The following is a 20,226-nucleotide window of genomic DNA, read 5'->3' on the forward strand; positions in this document are numbered from 1 at the left end:
AGCTTTACCGATTTTTCCAAGGTCGACGTACATTGGCCAATGAGGGGACGAGGAGATGACCGAAGCTACCTATCCATTATTCAGCGGCAATAGCACCGGCCGAAATGTATTTTTATTAGATGAGTAGAGAAGAGATGAAACGAGGGAATAGCCAAGACAAGGAGAATCTAGGTGGAATTGGGGAGGTACTATGTACAGAGAAGATCAGGCAGGATGGACTCGTAGCCTGTCAAGTCAAGTTGCAAACATTGTTCACCCAGAAAGTGTTGGTTTTGGGGTCAGACACCACGAGAGAGGAAAAGAGTGGACCACGATTGGCCACGAGGGAGGATTAAACGACTCTAGTAATGCTGACCGCTGATGCCGAGGGCTACTAAGCAAGTTACTGTAGAAAACAAAACAACCTCCATCCCTGGTCTGGTCTGGCCTGGCTTTGGGATCCAAGAGCTTTATTCATAATACACAGCTCATACATAAAGCCCGTCGGTAGTTAAGTAAGGCTGGTCTGCATTCGCTTTTGCATTTACACTTGCACTTGCAGGTAAGGGTCTTTGACGCATGAACGGGTAATGTCTCATTCATCCAGAAAAAGGGATCCATATCGTCGAGCGAAGTGACGTCGTTGACTCGCGCGGGTTGGTTGTATTTGTTTATCATATCATTGCAATGCAACCCTGGTTTACGGATACTACTGTACATAGTACATAGTACAGTTGCAGAAGATCCCCTGGGTGAACCTTGAGCCGGCATCCTAGTACGACGGCACAGCACAAGGTCCGATTACGAATAAAAAAGATGCCCCGAGAGATTGGGTCCCCTTGGACAAAAGAGTGATGGCGGAACGTGAGCCTGACCAGAAGAGTAGCAGGTGGCCCAAAACGGGAATCAAGTGTGGTAGGGGTAAACCTGGGGTTGTGTTACTCATGCTCATGTCAAGACTGGGCAGACCGCTTTCGGCTGTTACTCCGCCTGTCTCTTTGTCTTAGGGAGGATACTAATTATTATTTCGACATCCGTGACAGACATGGGCAAGGTGCTCTCTATTTTGATGGACAAGGACAAGGACAAGGGCGTGATGATCTGCTGGTTGGATCTTTGACAGGGCATCACATATCATATTGCTGTTCTCACTGTGCATGGGCGGTACGTACTGTAGATACATCACATTCTAATATTATTCTGAGCAAATTGCGAGGGAGGATGATAGGAGTGATGGCTGTAAGCGAGGTGATACATGTGTATGATGATATAGAAGCCTTACAATTAATTAATTGCTTGATTATTATGACAGATCTATCTTTGTCACCTGTTGTACGACGCCTGAGACACTCGGCTAGGTAGGTACAGTAGTAGCTGGCTGTCGCTCGGTCCCTACCTAGCATCGGGAGAAATAATAAATCTAGAGTTAACCTTTCGACCTGAGCTGGGATTTGGGGGGGAATTAACTAAGGGGCCGCGAGGAGGATTCCTAACAAAGCAAAGCGCAGATCTGTTAGTGGAATGTCAACGCTAAGTGCTGTAAATTGAGATGAAATGGACATGGTCCTGCAGCGGCACAGACTCCAATAGCTCGGGGGGCTGACAACATGATCTTGATGACAGTGAATTAGCGGTTAGATACTAGCCAATGTCAAAATTTAAAAAGGCTGAGGCCGACGTGGCCACTCGGGTTGAGGCTAGCCGGCTGGCATTGTTTTGATCTGATCTGACTGACGATAGCCTCAACTTAGTAGAGAGTTGTCAGTGTCCGTGTGTACATAGTACGCGCACGCGCAATGCACGTGTCACCCAACAGACTTGTACACTCGGTGCACATGAATAACAACGGTCAACCCGGAATTACATAAACATGCAAAAAAGGGAAATGCTGTAGAAACTTGGTTTTCTTCTTTCATGCTTCTACGCTTTGACTGTTGACTTAGTAATAGTTGACTCCGGTGCTAAGGTAATAGAAGAGCGGATATATTTGTTTGAAGGGGGATCCCATCAACAGCCACGTTCTCTCCCATGCCATGTGGTTTATTTAATTCCCCTGGACCTGGCCTGGCTACAACGGGAAGGAGCGGGGAACTCGACTCGAACAGGAACTGCGACGGTTGAATTGCAACGGGCGCAAGGGGGGATGAGGCCTACAAATTGAAAGGATCATGGCAAGACATGGTGTTTCTCCCAGGGTCATGCTTGTTTGCCATCGGAGTTGAGGAATCCATAGAAGGAAAGCATGAGATCTGCTGTTTTTACGAGGGATAATATTAGACGTCTAGTATCTGAAGGGTACAGAATACGCGTCAATGTTATAGGACGGGTACAATGTTATTGTTGTAATATCGGCATTGTTTGAGGCGATCCATTTTATCTGTCGAGGCACATTAATCAATCAATCAATCCTCATGATCTAAACTTGCCTGGAACCGTACTGCGCTACGCTACGCTACACCACACCACTGTACCTCGGATCCCGACAGTGAGGATTAACGCCCGGACGCTTGATAATAGCTGCACTCCCCCCCCTCCAGACACAGACGCAGACACAGACACAACAGCCCCCAGACCGGCTCCGAGGGCGCTTCTAAAGATTCCAAGGGTGCTTGCATAGGCGTGCTCTAGCGCCAGCGCGCTAAGCCTGAGTAGGTGAATAAATCAAGGTAGGGCGTGTGGAAAAGCCTCCGTCGTGCTAGGCTAGGCTAGGATGCGCTTGTGCTCGTGCTTGTGCTTAGGTACTCAGGGTAGATCCTGATCATGATCCCTTGCTGGGAGATCCCCGCCCCGCGCCGCTGGGCCACACCCCTCCATGTCTTCTCACTGACTGCCGTAGTGCGTAGCGTAGCGCAGAGTATCTAGCGTAACGTATGTACTGCATTCGCACTTATTCGAGGCTAGTCCAGTCCATAAACGGGCAGAGAAGCGATGACATTAGACCCAACATGTGTCTGTCAGGATGAAGCTTGTTCGTTAGGACGCAAGACAACGTCAACACAACAAGTAACAACACCAACAAACTCACGATATCCATGCTTTGTTTATGGTCTTTGCTTTGATTAAAGATGGGTTCTCTGTTATTGCAGAGAGAGGATCACAAGTTGGCCGACTTTTTCCTGTGTAGTATCCCAACTAGGTGGTAACCAAGGGAATTTACCAAGCTTCGACGTAGCGTAATTACAACAGTCGATCTCTCGCCTTAAAGTTCGGACGAGATATGGAAAGGCCATCCCTACCCAAACTTACTTGTCCGTCATATTACACCGTATCGTACCTGCCCAGCTGATCCAATCTATCGGCCAACTAACTTTTTTTTTTATGTCTCAGAGCAAGGAAAGAGCAAGGGACGAAAGGACCTCTCCTTCCCAATTCATTAGTACCCATCTCATCTGCCATTTGACTTTACCGATGTTAGTCCGCCCAGATCTGCTCACCTCAAATCACGCGACTTCACTACCAACCAAATCCAGTCCAATTCATCGCATCCCATTCTATCCCACCCAAGCATGCGCATGTACACTCGAGACAGACCATCACTGGATATTACTATGTACACTGCATTACCTTATAGTATCGTCGTCATCATTGTCATACTCGCTGCGCCGCGTGCATGGACCAACCTTTACACAACTGCCGGTTCTTTGGTCAAACTTGTTTGATTCTCACCCTCACCCTCACCCTCAGGCTTTCTTTTTCCGTTCCCCTGAGATCGCCCGCTGATACTCTGATTGCTGCGTCTCATCTCGCGGCCCCTTGGCGTCCCGATGGCGGCGATAGAAGCGGAATCATGTAATATAGGAGGAGCATCGCTCCATTCATACTCCGTCGCCCACCCGCAATGCCACTGCAACGGCGGATACCAGCAAGGAACTCCCTCGCCTCGCTTCAATTTGAGTCAGGAAACCGTTACATCGTCCCTTCACCGTCTTTACATGACACTATCAATTAGTTGATACTTGATAGCCCAAGTCAGCTAAGCCTTGTCTTTTGTCAGCTGTCATACTGCATTCGAGTCAAGTTCAATCGATTTGACTATCCCCTTTGGTCTGGTAGATGGACGAAAGGAGAACGCCACTATTAAGTGGATATGACTTGTCACGGCAGTTGAAATCGAATCAAGTCCAGCTCACAAATCGCTCGCTCATAGCTTCAATTGCTGCACCTACAAATCATCGACTTGACCTGTTGACTGATGCGTTGTATCAAAATAGCTACAGTAAAGAGTGTCACCCGCGGGAACGATCGTCTGCAAGGCTGTGGACACCCTATGGGAGATGTGACACAAGGTCTTATTTCATTCCCTGCTGTACATGGTCGATCTACATACCCATTCTCCTGGAAACGATATGGGATATCTTCGGCCTACCTTCTGTATGCGTACAAGGATCTCCCGCGGAACAAGCACAATGGTCACCGCGAGGCCAATCCACAACCCCTTCGTTCTTTACCCAACCCCAGCCCTTGCTTGATCTCTCCTGCTCCTCAAACACTCCGAGATCACAGCTGAGGCATTGGGGGTGGCATGTCAACAGGGCATTTATCCAACGGTAAACTCCGCTCAAGGTTATGCCGACGGCCAATTGGATATCCACTTGTTTGCTCTGCACGTTGCGTTGACCAGAGGGATAGTCATTCATCCGTTCTATCAATCAAGGATATTGATCGACAAAGACCCTGTTCCACGAGGGTTTCTATCTCTTCCCTGTTACCATGCAAACGTTAAGCTCCGCCGGAGCCCACATTACCCAAGCCATCATACAGGCCTTACTCGAAGCAACTGCTCGTCCGCGATCCCTATTTGCTTTTGCCGCCTAACCGACTATTATCCCAACGTTCCCCAGCTTCAATCTGACCAGGCTGCCAACTTTCTGCGGCAAACTGACTCAGGAGAGGCAAAGAAACTTTAACGATGCAGCACCATTCATGTAAGATGTGCTCACTAGACAGGGTCGTGGCCAGGCTTCTCGACATTCCGTGATCACTTTTGCCTCAGGTCATGTCGCATCGCAAGTATCGTAAAGGGTACAACAGAGCAACAGAGTTCAGTGAGCCAAGCCTTGAAGAGTCATGGAGTGTTGCCAACACTGGAAATGAATTCTTCATGATCCCACGCCCTGCTGGGTCATACAGGCTAGACTGGAAATAATACAAGAAAATTATCCAACTCCTTCTCGGTCACATTGCCTGTCTGGCACAGGCGACAGCGGGATCGACTTCGGGAATCGATAGAGGTCAGCTGAAGAGCGGTGGAAACTGAACATCAGTCAGTCCCATCAGCTTCGGTTCCCTGTTGTCGGTGTTGTATCAAAGAACTAGCCTTCATTGGCTTCGTTCGGGCACCGTAGGCGTACAAAGTCTCATTATAATCCGTCATGCTATTGATGGATCTTCAATCATACCACCAAGCAAGGGCCTGGCAGGCCTGGCATGTCGTTGCTGTTCGCTGCTCAAATAGGTACGTACTCTTTTTTGCCCGTTGACATGCTTTATCATCTTCACGTAAGCAGATTCCATACAGCCTGTGCCCCCCGAAAAAGCAAAAAAGAACGCTAAGCCCTGGCTCACTAGGGCCCACGCCGAACCGAAGCGTCTCAGGTCTCGGGAGCAAGGGCCAGCTTGTGGTCAAGCGCCCATCAATTCAAAAGCAAGAAAGTCCGAAATGTTAGGACAAGCCGCGATGTTACACTACGCCAAAAGTGACAGATAACCCCTGATCAACGCTGTATACTGCGATCGTCGTCTAGGGCCCTCGTTGGACGCTGTACGTTATACGTGGCTACATGGTTAGGGGACTTAGTATACACGTTTAAGGGGCTGATGACAGAGAGCAACCCAACTACAGAGTACGCAGTGCCTCACTAGGCTGACCAAATTACTTGGTTTCTCACAGCGCCTCCTGCCTGTATTGCGCAGTCAGATTTTCCGTCCTCACTGTGAGATGCTCTAGAACCCTTGCGGAAATTTGACCCCAGAGAAGCAAAATGCGCGGGCAGATTCTCAGCACAAGCCTCAATCCAAAGCTTGGACTATTACCTAAATGTCTTTATTCCGAGGTTGTTTTTGCTTTTTGAGGAGGTTGCTGAAGGGAATGTTTTGTTTCGTTCTGCCGGAGACATGGCTGCTTTGGACAATTTCCTCCCTTACTTCTTTTCTTTTTATTTCCCTTTTCGTTAACCGAGTTCATTATTAGACTACTTCGGTCTCGGTTAGGTGTTTGTTCATATCAAACGGGACAGCTTCCGCTGTTTCGAGTTGAAACCAGCTTCGCAGCCTCATTCCTAATCATCCTGAACCCCAAAAACGATCGTGGAAGACTGCTCTGTACCAAGAGGCATCATGCATAGACTTGGGAAATACTATTTTGACAGTTGTTGGTATTTAGATACGTAAAGTGGATTGATTTCCTATGTCGCGATTGGGTGCTTAGGCCTATCTGCACTGGCGTCTTATGTCTCGTGTTAATAAGGCGATCGCCGGTACTAGTTGACCCAGGTGCTGTAGATGGTTTGTGATATAGGATTTAGCTGCATAGTTACAAGTGACAGAACTGTAGAGCTCTAGACCGGCTCACCGGTCCAAGAAGTAGGGGCCAGGTATTACGGCTGCCACGATCTGAGGGCGTCAATCAAGTGATGGTCGGTGCTGTCGAACAAAGGATGTGGTCTTAACTGAACCCGACTGAATCTTCAGCAGTTCAGCTCGGCTAACTAACTGTTCAGCTGAGAAGTAAGTTGTCGCAAAAAGTTCCGAGAGAAGAACTCGGGCGTTAACCACGTAAGCTGAAGGAAAGGTCTATGGTCAATGAACGGCCCAAGCTTGGTGACGACTGTCCACGGTCATGCCCAATGATGGCGGCTTAGGCTATTGGGAATTAAGGCTAACATTGTATCCGTAGGACGAACTATTGTAGAGATATGTTGTGAGTATGCGGCTGTAGTTGAAGTCATGACCTGGGAACGTCTACAGTTGTGACACTCACTTGCTATTTAACAACAATCACTTCAATGCTGTAAAACAAGATATCTACATGTAAGCATTAGTATTGTACTACTTATGGTATCCTAAAACACAAGTTATCTACCATATTTAGTGATGAAGACGTCTCTTGGATTCGTGTTGTGGTGTACTGAGCTACCCTGGACCACAACTCAGCGCACAGCGACTCCGACAAACTCTCAAATGATAGACCCTATGGCCTGTACAGCGGTCTCTTACTGATACCTTGGATGTTTAAGATATGTCTATGTTTGCCTAGTCTATTTGAAGAGCCTTATGCTATGCTGGCATGCACAACTACTATGTCTGATACGATAAACTCATATCTCTGAAAAGATCGAATGAGTAATCCATTCATGTCTGATATGACATCGCAAGGAGGAGGAAAGAGCTGATGTCGAATGCAAAGTGCAAACAAGACGTTCAGATGAAGACAATGTATGCCATGTTGTGAATTTCGCAGAGCTTGCATTATGATATAGAATTTTGTGATTGATGATGCCGCCTTATGTCGTGGTATTGAATCTCAATACTGTATTTCTGATGTTGAGCTTCTGGGGTGACACTGATAGAAGTATATCTTTTTTTTTCTACCTACTTAAGAGAAACGGCTCGTCAGTAACGGTAGACCGGACCTATACTAAATTAATCTTTAATGTTTACAGTATCTGATATACGAGTCGTCAATGGTGTTTCTCACGAGGAAAGCTCCCCGGGCTTGGTTAAGGTAGACGATTAGATGTCGACGTATAGGAAGCTACTTATCGGTAGAAAAACAACGTGAAGATGCGTGATGTCATAAAAGGAACCGATGAGATTATAAGATTGCTGCTCTTCAGTATCATGCTTGTAGTAAACGAAGTACCTTGACAAACCTCTGAAGCCAGCCGGTGCCCATCAGTTCCAGCTACCTACTGCGCGCCAGCCAAGGTGCAAGTGTCGATCTTTCACGAGCACACATAAAGCTATATCACGATAGACAAACAGGGTCTCAGGTTCGAGATGGGTTAGAATAAACCTTGATATGAAACTCATGTCTGGGCTGATAGGAAGGATCTCAGGTACACCTTAGATATGAGATGCAGAACATGTAGTAATGAATGGACTAGTAACTCGGCAAATCCGGAGGAATGGAGCATAATCATCAAGAAGAAGAATATAATGCATACATTACAGAAGACAGTAATGGCAGCCATGTCGCTCGCTGTATCGTCGTTGCTTGATGGACCGACTGCGGATTTCGCAACCCAGAGGTGAGCCATAATGCCGTGTTGCGCAAGAACGAAACAACACCAAGAGAGGTTACGTATGACTAGTGATATATTATGAGGCGATGAGTCGTACTTCTAAGAGGAATGCTTCCAGCAGTACGATGTCGGTAATGCAACAATAGGTGATGTATTGTACGACATGTTAAGTTAGTAAGTTTACAGGCTCTGGCTTGACTTCCCGATGGCCCACTAGGCCGTAGTTTCGACAACCAGTACTACGTTCTTGGTGAAAACATCCGTTCATTACCTTACCCAGGATGCTTCGTGGCAGATTGAACAATTGATGTGCGGCTGGGACTATTAAAGAAACCAAGTTGCTTGTTAGGAACATGGACTACAAACTCGGACATATGTAATGCGAAGTTCGTCTCAGGACGGCAAACGCAGAAAGCGGAGATGAACGGCGTTGGGCAGACTGGCAACTCATGCAAGAGCTTGTCGGTGATATACACACATGCCAAGTTTGCTCGTTTCATTTTGAATGGCAGAGTAATCGTAATGGTTACATGGCTATAGTCTGAAATAAGCTGTGGAAGATACAGTCCTCCAAATGTAGTATCAGCTCAACTGGTATAACACTAGCTTGAGAGGAACACAAGTAAATGGTGTGATCGAATTAGTCTTTGTAAGACCAGCGATCATTCATATGGTCCAATCTCGTCGTTTTATTTAACAAAAGTGGCGCAATAGGTAGGTTCGTGACGTCTATATCGAACAAAGAACAAGCCATAAGATGTAGTATATGTGCTTTCCAAGACAGGAGTTGTTCAGACAGCTTGCCACAAGTAGGCTCTTATTGGCCTCAAATGTAACTGCACGTCCAAAGTCACAGAGAACGAAAACGACACTGGCTAGCTAGTAAATTCGAGTAAGTTATGTTTGGATATCTGCAACCGAGGTAAGCAAACATGAGATGTTTGTCATATGGGAAAACGTGGTAAATCATGCAACATCCCTTGTGTGAGTGGTCCATGTGGTAAGGGCTCCCGAGTTGTCATGGTTCAGCAAGTGATGAGATCCCGCCGCTATATGGCATGTTCTTCAAACCTGATCATCCTCAAAAGTGATCGGCGCTGAGTAGATGCTGATATTGAGTGAGCTGAACATCTTGACAGCGCTTGATCCGCTCCCGGTTAATCTGCAGAGGAGGATCTCGTCAGCGTAGAGCAACACACTGTACAACTTCAGCACCGAGCACCTTTGTATAGGAGAGGCTGTTACACAGCAGCTCTCAATAGCGGATCTACGGATGATTGCTAAGCGGGGAGAGGATGAAGTTGATGGGAGTACAGTACAGAACATAGCAGAACAAGGGTGGTGTTACTTGCAGCGGCAAGCTGCATTAGACATGGCTGATCCTTTTGGCTGTCCTCGTGCCACTTGATGCAACATAGATGGGAAACAGGCAAAACCTGAAGGGGAAGAGGATGCTCAGGGTGAGCGTGAGCCTGAGGTATGGTAGCCTCCTGGTTCTGAGTGATGCATATGAAGGCGGGGGAGGCACAGACTGAGATACGGCAGTATCCCGAGGTTAAATAACATATGATCGTAGGGGTCGTTGATCAATAAATAGACGTCATGTTAGTGAGGCTGAAGAGAAGCTGCAGGTCAGCAGCGGGAAGAGATGCATTATGCAGATGCAGATGCGCGAATCTATCTGCATGCACTATAAGTTAGAGGAGATGACGCATATCCATCAAGGAATAAACCAAGCAAACGAACAAACGGATAAAAGGAGAGATTATTCAAATTACTCGTAGTTTATCCTTTCTTGGTGTACCAGGGATGGATGGATGGCATGTTTCGTCTGGCGCGCGCCACAGATATCACCCAATTATGAGAGGGGTTCATGTTTCGGGGAAGCAGGAAGCCGATTCCCGGATCGACCGAGCAGAAATTGATGTAAGTGGGAGAGAAGGAAAAGGATAAATTGTTTCTTTCTTCTTTTTTTTTTTTTGCCCTTGAATATGAGACCTGAATGTGAGGATTGTGTGATGATGGTTAGTTTCAGGCTAAGTCAATAGGTGCTGGACTTGTGTAGCGTCTGAAATATACCAAACACAGAGACATGCTGCTTGTACTACAGAGCAGAGAAGAGATGTCGAGTTGATGTGCCGAAATTAAAGTAGATGCATCACAAGTGAGTGGAGAGGACGAGGGATACACGTGCGCATGACATTCATTACCTGGGTGCTGGTGCTAGTCCTATCACCTACCAATTTAGGTACAGTAGGTAGGGCTGATGGTGTAGAGGATAAGGGACTTGGACATGTAAACACTTTATCCCTCATATTCATTGATATACTTATCATGTTCATGTTCATGTTCATGACTGAACTGATAATATCCCGCGGCACATCATCAAAGTGGTGGCTTGAACATGGATCAGAGACTAGGATAAACCTTACATGTTTCCATGGTCAGCAGAGGGCATAATGAAACGAGAGAGGCACGGAAACTTGACATTATGCACGGGAATCTGTCGAAAAGGAACCGGTCAATATGACTAGATCTTAAGGCTGCTTTCCGTTTCTCATGTCGTATGTTTTATTACCTCTAATCATGGTTGTGAGTTGCCGAGATGGACTGTATCATGATTAATCTTCTGACCAAATTTGACCCGATATTTGGGTAGAGTTTAACAAGGGAGAATATCTTTTTCCTTTCTTTTTCTTTTCATAATGAAGCCACTCTTTTCTTTTTCTTTGTTTCCTCCCCCTTCAACTTCTTTTCTCATCGAGATCTATTACGGTTAGCAATCTGGTTTCAACTCCAGATACTCAAACATATCTCACCAACCCCCAACTCTTCGTGACCACGGCTAAAAAGGTGTTGATACTGCTACAGTACATTGAAGTGAAGTGTAGTACAGTACGTACCTAGGTAGCCGGGCCGGGCTTGAAAGAGGTAGCTGGTCACCCCCAGCTTAACCAGTTCTCTATTGCGCTATCGATCCTGTTGGCGTTTTATTTGCTTCTTCTTTCGCTATTTTGTCTCTTTCTGTGTCTTTTTCACCTGCCGTCTTCCAGCTGATTGAAAAGAGAAAAGACTGGCGACAACAAAAGCAAAGAAAGAAGTTCTTTGACGTTTTGTGATCGTCATCTACCTTTTGGTGATTGACAGGGAGCAGCTCCAATTAGCGCGCGCTACCAATCAATCGCATGTGCTGGGAGGCTTAAGAGCTCCTCCAGGTCCAGGTCCAGGTCCCAGTTCCAGGTCCATCAGCGTCGGGTCCGTTCTGTCGGGTACAGCCAGCATTTTTAACTAAGACCACTTGCCTACTGATAATCATTATCAATCAATCAATCAATCAGTTGCAAAACCGAGTCTTGAGTTTGACCGCGGCTTAACTTGATCAATTGATTCATTCAGAAATCAATTGCACGTGCAACTCCAACCCAAAGGTACTGTACCTTCCTTACCTTCCTCTCTACTTTACCTTCCCTAACCAAATTGAAATTGTGCAACCACCTCTCACTTATCCGCGTTTCCGCCTTCCCCATCTCATTCATCCATGGGCTGCTCCTCCCCCATCTTCTTACCTTCCCTTATCCTTATCCCCCTCCCCGTCTCTCATCACACTACGCTACCTTTGCTCAAGGCAGTCTTTATTCAACATCAACACCTAATTCTAATCAAGACTGATATGGGAACTGCTTTGTTTTACCTTCAAGTCAAAATACTTATCCATCACTCGTCGCTAATATTAAGTTCCATCACCTTTTAGGCTTCGTCGCATCGCATCAAAACCTTACCATCAAAATAACCATCATTTGACTGACATTGTTTGGGTCGCAATTCTCATATAAACACCCTCGTCAAATCATCCCTGCTCATCTCACCGAAAACCGTCTTAGCACCCACGAAGCGATACGTACCGATACATCACAGTTGCTTCGAGTTCGAGTTCGAGTCCGAGTCCCCCACCCTCCACATCCAAAAGTCCAAGCCCAAGCCCAACTCCCGTCCGTCTTCTTGGGTTCCTCCCCCGATTCTCCAATCACATTTCTTCCGTCTACCTCTTCCCCAAAAGAGACCCAACACCCTCGACGCCTCTCTTTCCCTCCTCCTCTTCTCTTGGGAGCTCCGAGGTCTGGGACCCTCCAGATATACAACTGCAAGCTACCCCGAAATCATCAATCTCAACTCGATCCGAGCCGACAAGTATCCACCATACAAACTTGAGCTCCATCCAGCTTGACACTAACTCCACCTTGAGCCTACACCGATGATGCTCATGATCGTATTGGTCTCGATATCATGATGCTCTGCGCACCACGGCATTCGTCTATTCTACCATCGTTGCATCTGATACCATCCTCACATACGCCGTCGTTGCCATTACCGACCACCTTCCTCTCTTGCTGTCGTTCTTATACCTCTTCTTGCCCTTCTGATAGGTATCGTCGCCGACGCAGTTTCCTTCGAGCAGTCGCCTCGGCAGGCACTCTCCGGCCCATCGGCCACTCTCCATTCAACGCAGTCCATGTCACGAGTCGCCGCAGACGTTCTATACACCAAACGAATCTCGCCCCGCCCACCAGCTCAACCCGTATCGCATCTCCAACCCACTTGCCGTCTTGCGACGACTCCGAAAGCCAAAACCTCTACGTGACCCCCCGAACCTCGATCCCAGCCGCCTAGTCTGCGATTCATCTGGTCTCCCTACGCCATAGCTAGCAGCCCTTCCAGCTGCTGCCCGCCATGTCTTCACAGGCTGTTCCGGACACGCAGCTAGGGCTCACAAGCGAGGAGATCCAGCTGCTTCGCCAAGGGCAGGCGGCACTGGGAGGGGGGTCCAGCAGCTCGCGCGCCGCCAGTCGTGCAAGTAGCCAAGGCCTTCTACTACTTGACAGCTCCTCACTTTCGGCATTAGGCCGTTACTTTGACCACCTCATGGCCAGTATCGAGCAACGGATCAACTACCTGAGTCACGAAGCGCAGCGTTTTACCCAACTGCAGTATGACGAAGCTGATGGGATCATTGGCGGCGCTGATGCGGAGATCGCTCGCTACACCGAGATTCTCCAACAGTTGGATGAGCTTGAAGTGGATTTTGATCGTATCGCTCACATCAAGGAAATTGTCAAGGGTTACAGATCAAGAGTTGAGAGCTTAGAACGGGACCTTGAGAGCAGCGGCAGCTCTAGCCGACATCATCGGCACTCATCATCACATCATTCCTCGTCCCATCGCAGCCATGGCCACTCCCACCGTCACAGCAGTTCTCACCGCTCAAGGCACTAAACAGCCACTCCCCCTTCAACAACAGATTGTGGTCAGGGACCACTCATTTACAATTCTTGGTACAGTAAAAAACAATTTTTAAAAAGACGAAAAGTTTTGAAAAAGAAAGATGGGAAAATGTGTTCAAAAAGAGACAAAATCCCACGCGGGTTAAACAGGACCGCCGTGCTCATTCTACATCGTGCTAACGATTCTGCTCGGGCTGAGTCTTGCATTACGATGGAATAGATATCAAGGAGGCCTGAAACGTGGGAAGTTGGGAAGATTGATAAGCCTCGCGGCTACAACAAGCTATGCTACGTCTACGCAAGATGGAATTGGCCTCGCGGCCTGGTCTATTTTAATGTTTTTTTTTTGTTATCATTTATGTTCTTTTTTACCTGGGTTTGGTTGGATTGGTGCTGCTCGGCGTTGAATAGCGCCTGAATTCTGGTTAATTGTATGCATATCTGCGTGCCGTCAACTGTTGGTTGATGGCTTCAGTCTTGTTTCTTGTTTCTTGTTCTTGCCTTACGCAGACAAACCTAGTCTTAAAGCTTACGCACGGAGAAAATACCCCTTTGGATCTTGTCTAGCATTGCAAATATTTACCACGGCATTTTGCTTTGAGACTGCCGTCAAACCCACCTTCTTGTCATGATGTGATGTCAATAACACAAGGCATGGATGTCCCTACCAATGATGGTGCTGAGCTCAAAGCCTCTCACCGCAACCTCGCTCTTTTGGAAAGCCTTAACTCGTGTCACTGCATAGTTGAACGCCTCGTCTGCACGACTGGTTCTGGGGTGCAGCGCTGAACTCGCATATGCAAGCGAGGTGGGATAAAGCATTGAATATGGATGGAGACGCAGTGCTGCCCAACACTAAAGGCTATATAGTAATATGTGCTGACGTGCGTGAGAGGAAACAGGCCCGGCATCGAAACCGGATTAAGGAATCTGAAATATGATGAGATATGGGAGAGAGAGCCAATATTGAATGTTTTGATTCATTGATTGGGCTTGGATAAATGAGGCGGGTTGTGAATAACTGGTGTAACTATTGGGCTTGTGAGTTGGTGTAAGTTGGGTATGCATCCATTCTCATGATGATTAATTGCCCAATGACGTTGATTTGTTTCAACGTACAAGGGTTCATCTGCACAGAGATGATGCACTTTAACGGTTTATTATCTTATTGGATAACTGACCAAACCCGATATGCTGATGCGTTCCTATGAGCAGTAAGTAACCTGGGGTTGTCTGACACCTTGGGGGCCAAATCATTCATTCTCAAACTGAAGAGAGAGAGACATCGAATTATTTCCATGAGTAGTATCATTGTCTTTTGTACAACGTCTAAGATGAAAACATAAAACTTAAAGAACAATCCAATCCGAAACCCCGAAAGTGAATCCAAACGTAGACGTTTTAACGCCGCCATCATCAAATCAACTCAATCCTCCTATCAATCAATCAATCATTCATGATAACAATGTCGATCGTACTTGTCCTATACAAACAAAGACTTCGACAGAGCATTCATTAAAATAAACAAGAGCCCATTCCATACAATTCATGCCATGATCCCTTTGTGTGTTTCGCGCCAAGAACGCCCATAAGTGTTTTCCATGTTTCATTTCCAAGCCCTCGGATATGAGGGAGGAAGAATGTGCAAGGGGAATAAAAACAACGGATAAGGGAGGTATGTAAGAGTAACGCAGACCCTGGGAAAAGCAGTATCATCATGCTCGCCTCTAATGCGTAAAAAAACAAACAAAACCGTAAAACAACCACTACTCCTCTTTCATCATTACTTCTTTTATGCGACTGCCAACAGAGGCGGCCTACACCCGGGCAATACGTCGCTGACGGACCAGGAAAGGACTCGGCATCTCGTCTCGCTCCGGATCCCAGACAGCCACGGGCTCGTCGCCGCTCGACTTGCGCTCAGCACCGATGCGATCCCGGAATGCCCTCTTAGGGCTGACGTTCTCGCCAGTGCTGGGCATGACAATGGCGCTCATGGGGCGGCCACCGGCTCGAGCTTGCTGAAGCTCAACAAGGGTACGGCCTCGAATGTTGTTCTTAGCTGCGACCTTGCCCAAGCCATCGTCCGAGTGGTTGTTCTTCCTGTTGAGGGAAGATTGGCGTGTCAAGCCCCCTCCGCTGGAGTTGTTGCTCTCGGCCTGGAGGTTGGCGGCAGAGGGGATCTTGCTCAGGCGACGAGGAGATCTAGGAGCCTCAGGTTGGGAGACTTGCTTGGAAACGAAGCCCGAGGTTGAAGGTTGAGACTTCAAACGGTTGATGGGGGCCGACTTCTGGGACGTCAAAACAGGGCGAGTCTTGGAAGTGAAGGGGTTCTTGGAAGACTTGATGTTGCGTGTTGGCGATGGCATGACATCCTCGTCCTCAGAATCGGACAAAGTGTCGCGGAGATCCCATCGAGAATTGTCAGCACTTCGGTTGGCGTTAACAGCGAAGATGTTGCCAGACGCAGCGGTAGGAGCCTTGGTATTTCCGTTGCGACGGGGTGAGAGAGAAAGCGACGCAATCGCGATAGGACTGGGCGAGTTCATCTCGATATCCATAGGCGTACCAGCAGGGTTGCCCACAAACATTGTTTGCGCGCGGCCAAATGGTGTGCGGGCCGTCTTCTTGGTCTCCCGAGGTGCTTCGGGGCTTTCGATGGAGGAGTACTCGGTGAGATCCGTTGTTGAGGGAAACTCAACTTCACTGCCGCCGACGGATGAGTGGGGGTAGTCGGTCTTACCCGTTGATGTCGTGTACTCATCCTCTTGACTGTTAGGTCTTGAGTTGGCGTACGCTGCTGCCTTCTTCTGTAGTTCTGCTTCGACACGTGCCTGGACTTCCTCTTCGAATCGGTTCTGGAGTTGCTCAATCTCAGCGTTGGCGAGACGATCAATCTCGAGGCGGGCCTTGACCTCCCACTCTCTCCGTAGTGATGAGTCCAGCTCGTCTCGGATGAGTTCCTTCTCCCTTTCCATGTTGACAAGTCGCTCGTTGAGATCCCTCTCCTTCTTACGGAGAGAGTCTTCTCTTAGGCGAATGGACTTGTTGAGGTCAACAACTTCCTTCTCCTTTCTCATCAGCTTGACCACTGGTAGGTTCAACAGCTCTGAAGTATCAGGTCGTCGGTCAGGGTTCACGCGGAGACAGTCCTTGATGACTTGGTAGAGCTCGGGAGAGTAGACGTCGGGCAAGGCAGGGAACTTGCCATCCTTAATCTTTTGCACTAGTTGGAAATGCGTCTTGGCGTTGAAAGGAGGTTCGCGAGCGCAGAGTTCGTAGATAATGCAGCCTAATGACCAGATATCGGACTTGAGGGTATATTTCTCGGCGGCGCAGATTTCAGGAGACATGTAGAAAGGAGTGCCAACGTAAGTGGAGGCAAAGTCGTGGGACTTGATCATTTTAGAGAGACCAAAATCTCCGAGCTTGACAGAGTTGTCCTCACCAAGGAAGACTAGAATTGGTTAGCCAATTGCATTTTGAGCTGAGTTTCCGGTTAATGTCTCACCATTCTCGGGTTTCAAATCGCGGTGTAGAATAGTCATGGTTCCAGCCGGAACCTTGGGTCCAGCAGCGGCGTTTCCCTGCGTCAAGCCAAGAATATTTGAGCCAACCTCTGGGGGGTCGACACCGTAGTGACACCGATAGAGCGCCATAACCAGTTGGCTGAAGATGCTCCAGACAAAGCTTTCCTGAGCTCGCTGGCCCTTCAGCGCGAGGTCCTTGATGACACGGCCCAGATCTCCATTGCCACAGTACTCCATGTAGAGATGCAAGTCCTGGCTGACCTTGAGATGTTCTCGGTGGTAGTAAGCGACGATGTTTGGGTGTCGCAGATGTGACAGAATCTGGAATTCGGCGTGGAGCTGCTCGCGCTCCTTCTGGGACATGCGGAGGTAGGAGATTTCTTTGCGGCACATGATGAAGCCGTCTGTCCTGCGACGGACCTTGCGGATGATGCCAAAGGAGCCATGGCCTAGAAGAAGACGGTGAGTTAGAATTGGCCCCCAATTGAAAGTGCTGGTCGAGCGGTTTGGATAGTAGCAATCGCAGCGACTTCTCTTGTCTGATAGAACTCACCAATCTTCTCCAACGTTTCGTATTTGTCCTCGGAAGACATGATGAAGTTATTCACGGTCGAGTATCGATCTCAACCCATGCACTCATACAAGAAGTCGCTAAGCCGTGAAGGTGTGAATGCGATTGCGAATATAAAATGCGATAGGAAACAAACAAAGAGACTGGAAAGCACAAAGACGACCTGCTTTGGTTAGTAAAGTGATTAGATGGCTGGAGAGTTGAAGAAGAGAGGAGAAGAAGAGGAGGGAAAAGGGAAGCTTCAAGTAAACGATTCTATTTTGCGTTGATCGTGCAGCTTGCAGCTTAGACCCAAATAATCCTGGCCCGTCGTCCCACGGCCTCGGCTCTGATTGGAAGTAAACAGTTTCTGGTTGCTACCATGGCAACCGCGGTCCAAGCTGTGCCTAACCGGGGATAGCCCGGGCACTTAGGCTATGGCTTTTATCGATAAGACGCCCAATTGGGAGTGACGTCGTCCTGTTTGGGATATTCACGAGGTAGAAACTGGCTACTGGCTCTTGAGAACAAAGAAACGATATCAATATGTTGGTTGGTTTATGCCATTTTACGACACATTAACCAGTCTCAGCATGTTTGTTTATGCTCAGAGGTTAAATTGTTGATATTCGACAAGCGGTCTGGCCCACCTCCATCATGTGGGTTCATATGTGACTGGACATGCAGGAACAGAGCGTCACCAAGCCATACCAAAGTACTAACTAACCTATTCCTAGGACCTATATCACCTGTGGTTTCATGTCACATCACGCTATGGTCAATACTGTACCTATTTAGTCTTTCCCACAATCCCCTGCCTGCACCATACATATCACATTGTCGAGTCCAATCAACTTCCTCATTTATGCATATAGGCAAACTCAAAATACGGATAAGCGAATATCTACCAATTAAGCTGCACGTGAGCCCGCGATGTCTCTCAACGCGACACTGGCATCCATGTCACTTGCATACAAAGATCATCAACGCCGCAGGCGACAACCAGAGATACCAAACGCTTGAAACCCTTTTCACCATGCGATGAAACTCCCCAGCTTCATTCATTATTTTACCAAATTCTCATTCACAACGTATCGGAGGAAAACATGGCCCCAACGGTGACATACGACGGAGTGCAAGGCGCTGAGGGTGGAACAATATTTAAAGACGTCACGTTTTGGGTAGCGCAACGAGTGCCAATAAGGTCTTACCTGTTAGAACAAATCAAAGTATGTCTTTATCTTCCGCTATACTTGCCCACTATTTCTAATACAAGATAGCAAAACGGTGGGAGCGTAGTGCTTCTGGAAAAGCAAGCTGATATGCTTATTGCGGATCATGCCAGACCAAAAGATGCTCCACAAGGGTCATACTCGTGGAAATTCATCGACGACTCTATCAAGAATGGCATTGCACAATTAAAAGATAGATATCTAATAGGCCGGCACCCAGATGAGCCAAGGCGTGTGGGCAGCGGCCAACCCTCCAAATCAACTCGTACCCCATTTACCAAGGAGGACGATGCAAGAATCGCGAGATGGGTCCTGGATCATTCAACCGAGCAAAAGGGAAACAGGATATGGCAAGAATACGAGCAAATTGTAAGTTTCACTGCTACGCCCATCAAACCTCTGCTAACAAGTGCGAGAATGGCCGACATACGGCACAATCATGGCGCGATCGCTATGTCAAGAAATTAGCAATCCTTGACAGGGCCGCACTAGAACGTATGGCAGCCTCTGCACCAGCGGAAACTTCACCAGAAACCCGTAGCACAGTTCAAGCCGAGCAAGCGCCCAGCGTGGCTGAAAGGAGCCTGCAACAGCCTGCTGCTCAGCAACCTCCCAAGCAAAAACAAAGGAATGGCAGTTCGGAAATCACACGCCCATTGGATACAGCGCCAGAACCTGCGGAAGAAATATTGCTGCCGCCAACACCTGAAGAGGCCGAACCCCCAATCCAAAATCCCCCAGTTGTTGATGAACTAGACGACATGGGGAAAGATGACTTCTACCGCGACCTTGATGTCTGGCTCCGTTTGGAGGAGAAAGACATCAAAAGACGTTGGAATATTAATGGAACGCCCATAGAGTTATACGACTTGGCGCAAGCTATCCAAACTGCTCCTGTCCTCCCTGAAACCGGCACTGTCGACTGGGAAAAAGTCGCCGAAAATTTGGGGTTTGCCGATCCTGACGTGCACTTGCTCAACGAGTTGCAACTCTTTTATGATGAAAGTCTCCAGGAGTTTTTGAACTCGGTAAGTTCTTTTGACACTGACGAAGAGGACGACGATGATGTAGACGAAGAGCCCGTCTCAGATTCAGAGGCCATAGTTTTTGAGACGACCCTCTCTACGGGGATCAACTGGGAAGCTGGCGAAGGCGAAGACGAAGACCCGCCGCAAAGATATGAGCGAAGTTCGCCGCCTGTTGCTGTTTCTGGCCTCAAACGTTCTGCAGATCAACGCGAGCTCACCTCACCTGGCAATGCGAAGAAAAGGAGGCGCTATGACCCAGATATGGAAATACCAACGACGCCAGAAACCGACCTGACTCCTGAGGCGGTTCCTGCACGGGACCCTTCCCCCAGTGCTCTTGCGAGCTCTCAATGGCGAGATTATGTCGGCGAAAGCGAGGCCTCGC

The 20,226-nt window shown here is 48.0% G+C and overlaps 3 protein-coding genes across 3 annotated transcripts; 2 read left to right on the forward strand and 1 right to left on the reverse strand.

Annotated features, from left to right (window-relative positions):
- Positions 1 to 12,950: 12,950 nt before the first annotated feature.
- FGSG_09409 (uncharacterized protein) lies at positions 12,951 to 13,493 on the forward strand (the record flags this gene model as incomplete). Its single annotated transcript, XM_011330033.1, has 1 exon — positions 12,951 to 13,493. One exon carries the CDS (start codon positions 12,951 to 12,953, stop codon positions 13,491 to 13,493), a length of 543 nt encoding a protein of 180 aa, XP_011328335.1.
- Positions 13,494 to 14,770: 1,277 nt separating this feature from the next.
- FGSG_09408 (G2-specific protein kinase nim-1) lies at positions 14,771 to 17,787 on the reverse strand. Its single transcript, XM_011330034.1, has 3 exons — positions 17,585 to 17,787; positions 17,013 to 17,480; positions 14,771 to 16,958 (listed from the first exon to the last, which is right to left on the reverse strand). Exons 1-3 carry the CDS (start codon positions 17,622 to 17,624, stop codon positions 15,319 to 15,321), a joined length of 2,148 nt encoding a protein of 715 aa, XP_011328336.1. The 5' UTR covers positions 17,625 to 17,787; the 3' UTR covers positions 14,771 to 15,318.
- Positions 17,788 to 19,310: 1,523 nt separating this feature from the next.
- Positions 19,311 to 19,917, forward strand: FGSG_09407 (uncharacterized protein; the record flags this gene model as incomplete). The annotated part of the gene is made up of 2 exons (XM_011330035.1): positions 19,311 to 19,841; positions 19,885 to 19,917. 2 exons carry the CDS (start codon positions 19,311 to 19,313, stop codon positions 19,915 to 19,917), a joined length of 564 nt encoding a protein of 187 aa, XP_011328337.1.
- Positions 19,918 to 20,226: the final 309 nt, after the last annotated feature.

This window comes from Fusarium graminearum, chromosome 4, assembly GCF_000240135.3.
Source record: "Fusarium graminearum PH-1 chromosome 4, whole genome shotgun sequence".
NCBI lineage: Eukaryota > Fungi > Ascomycota > Sordariomycetes > Hypocreales > Nectriaceae > Fusarium > Fusarium graminearum.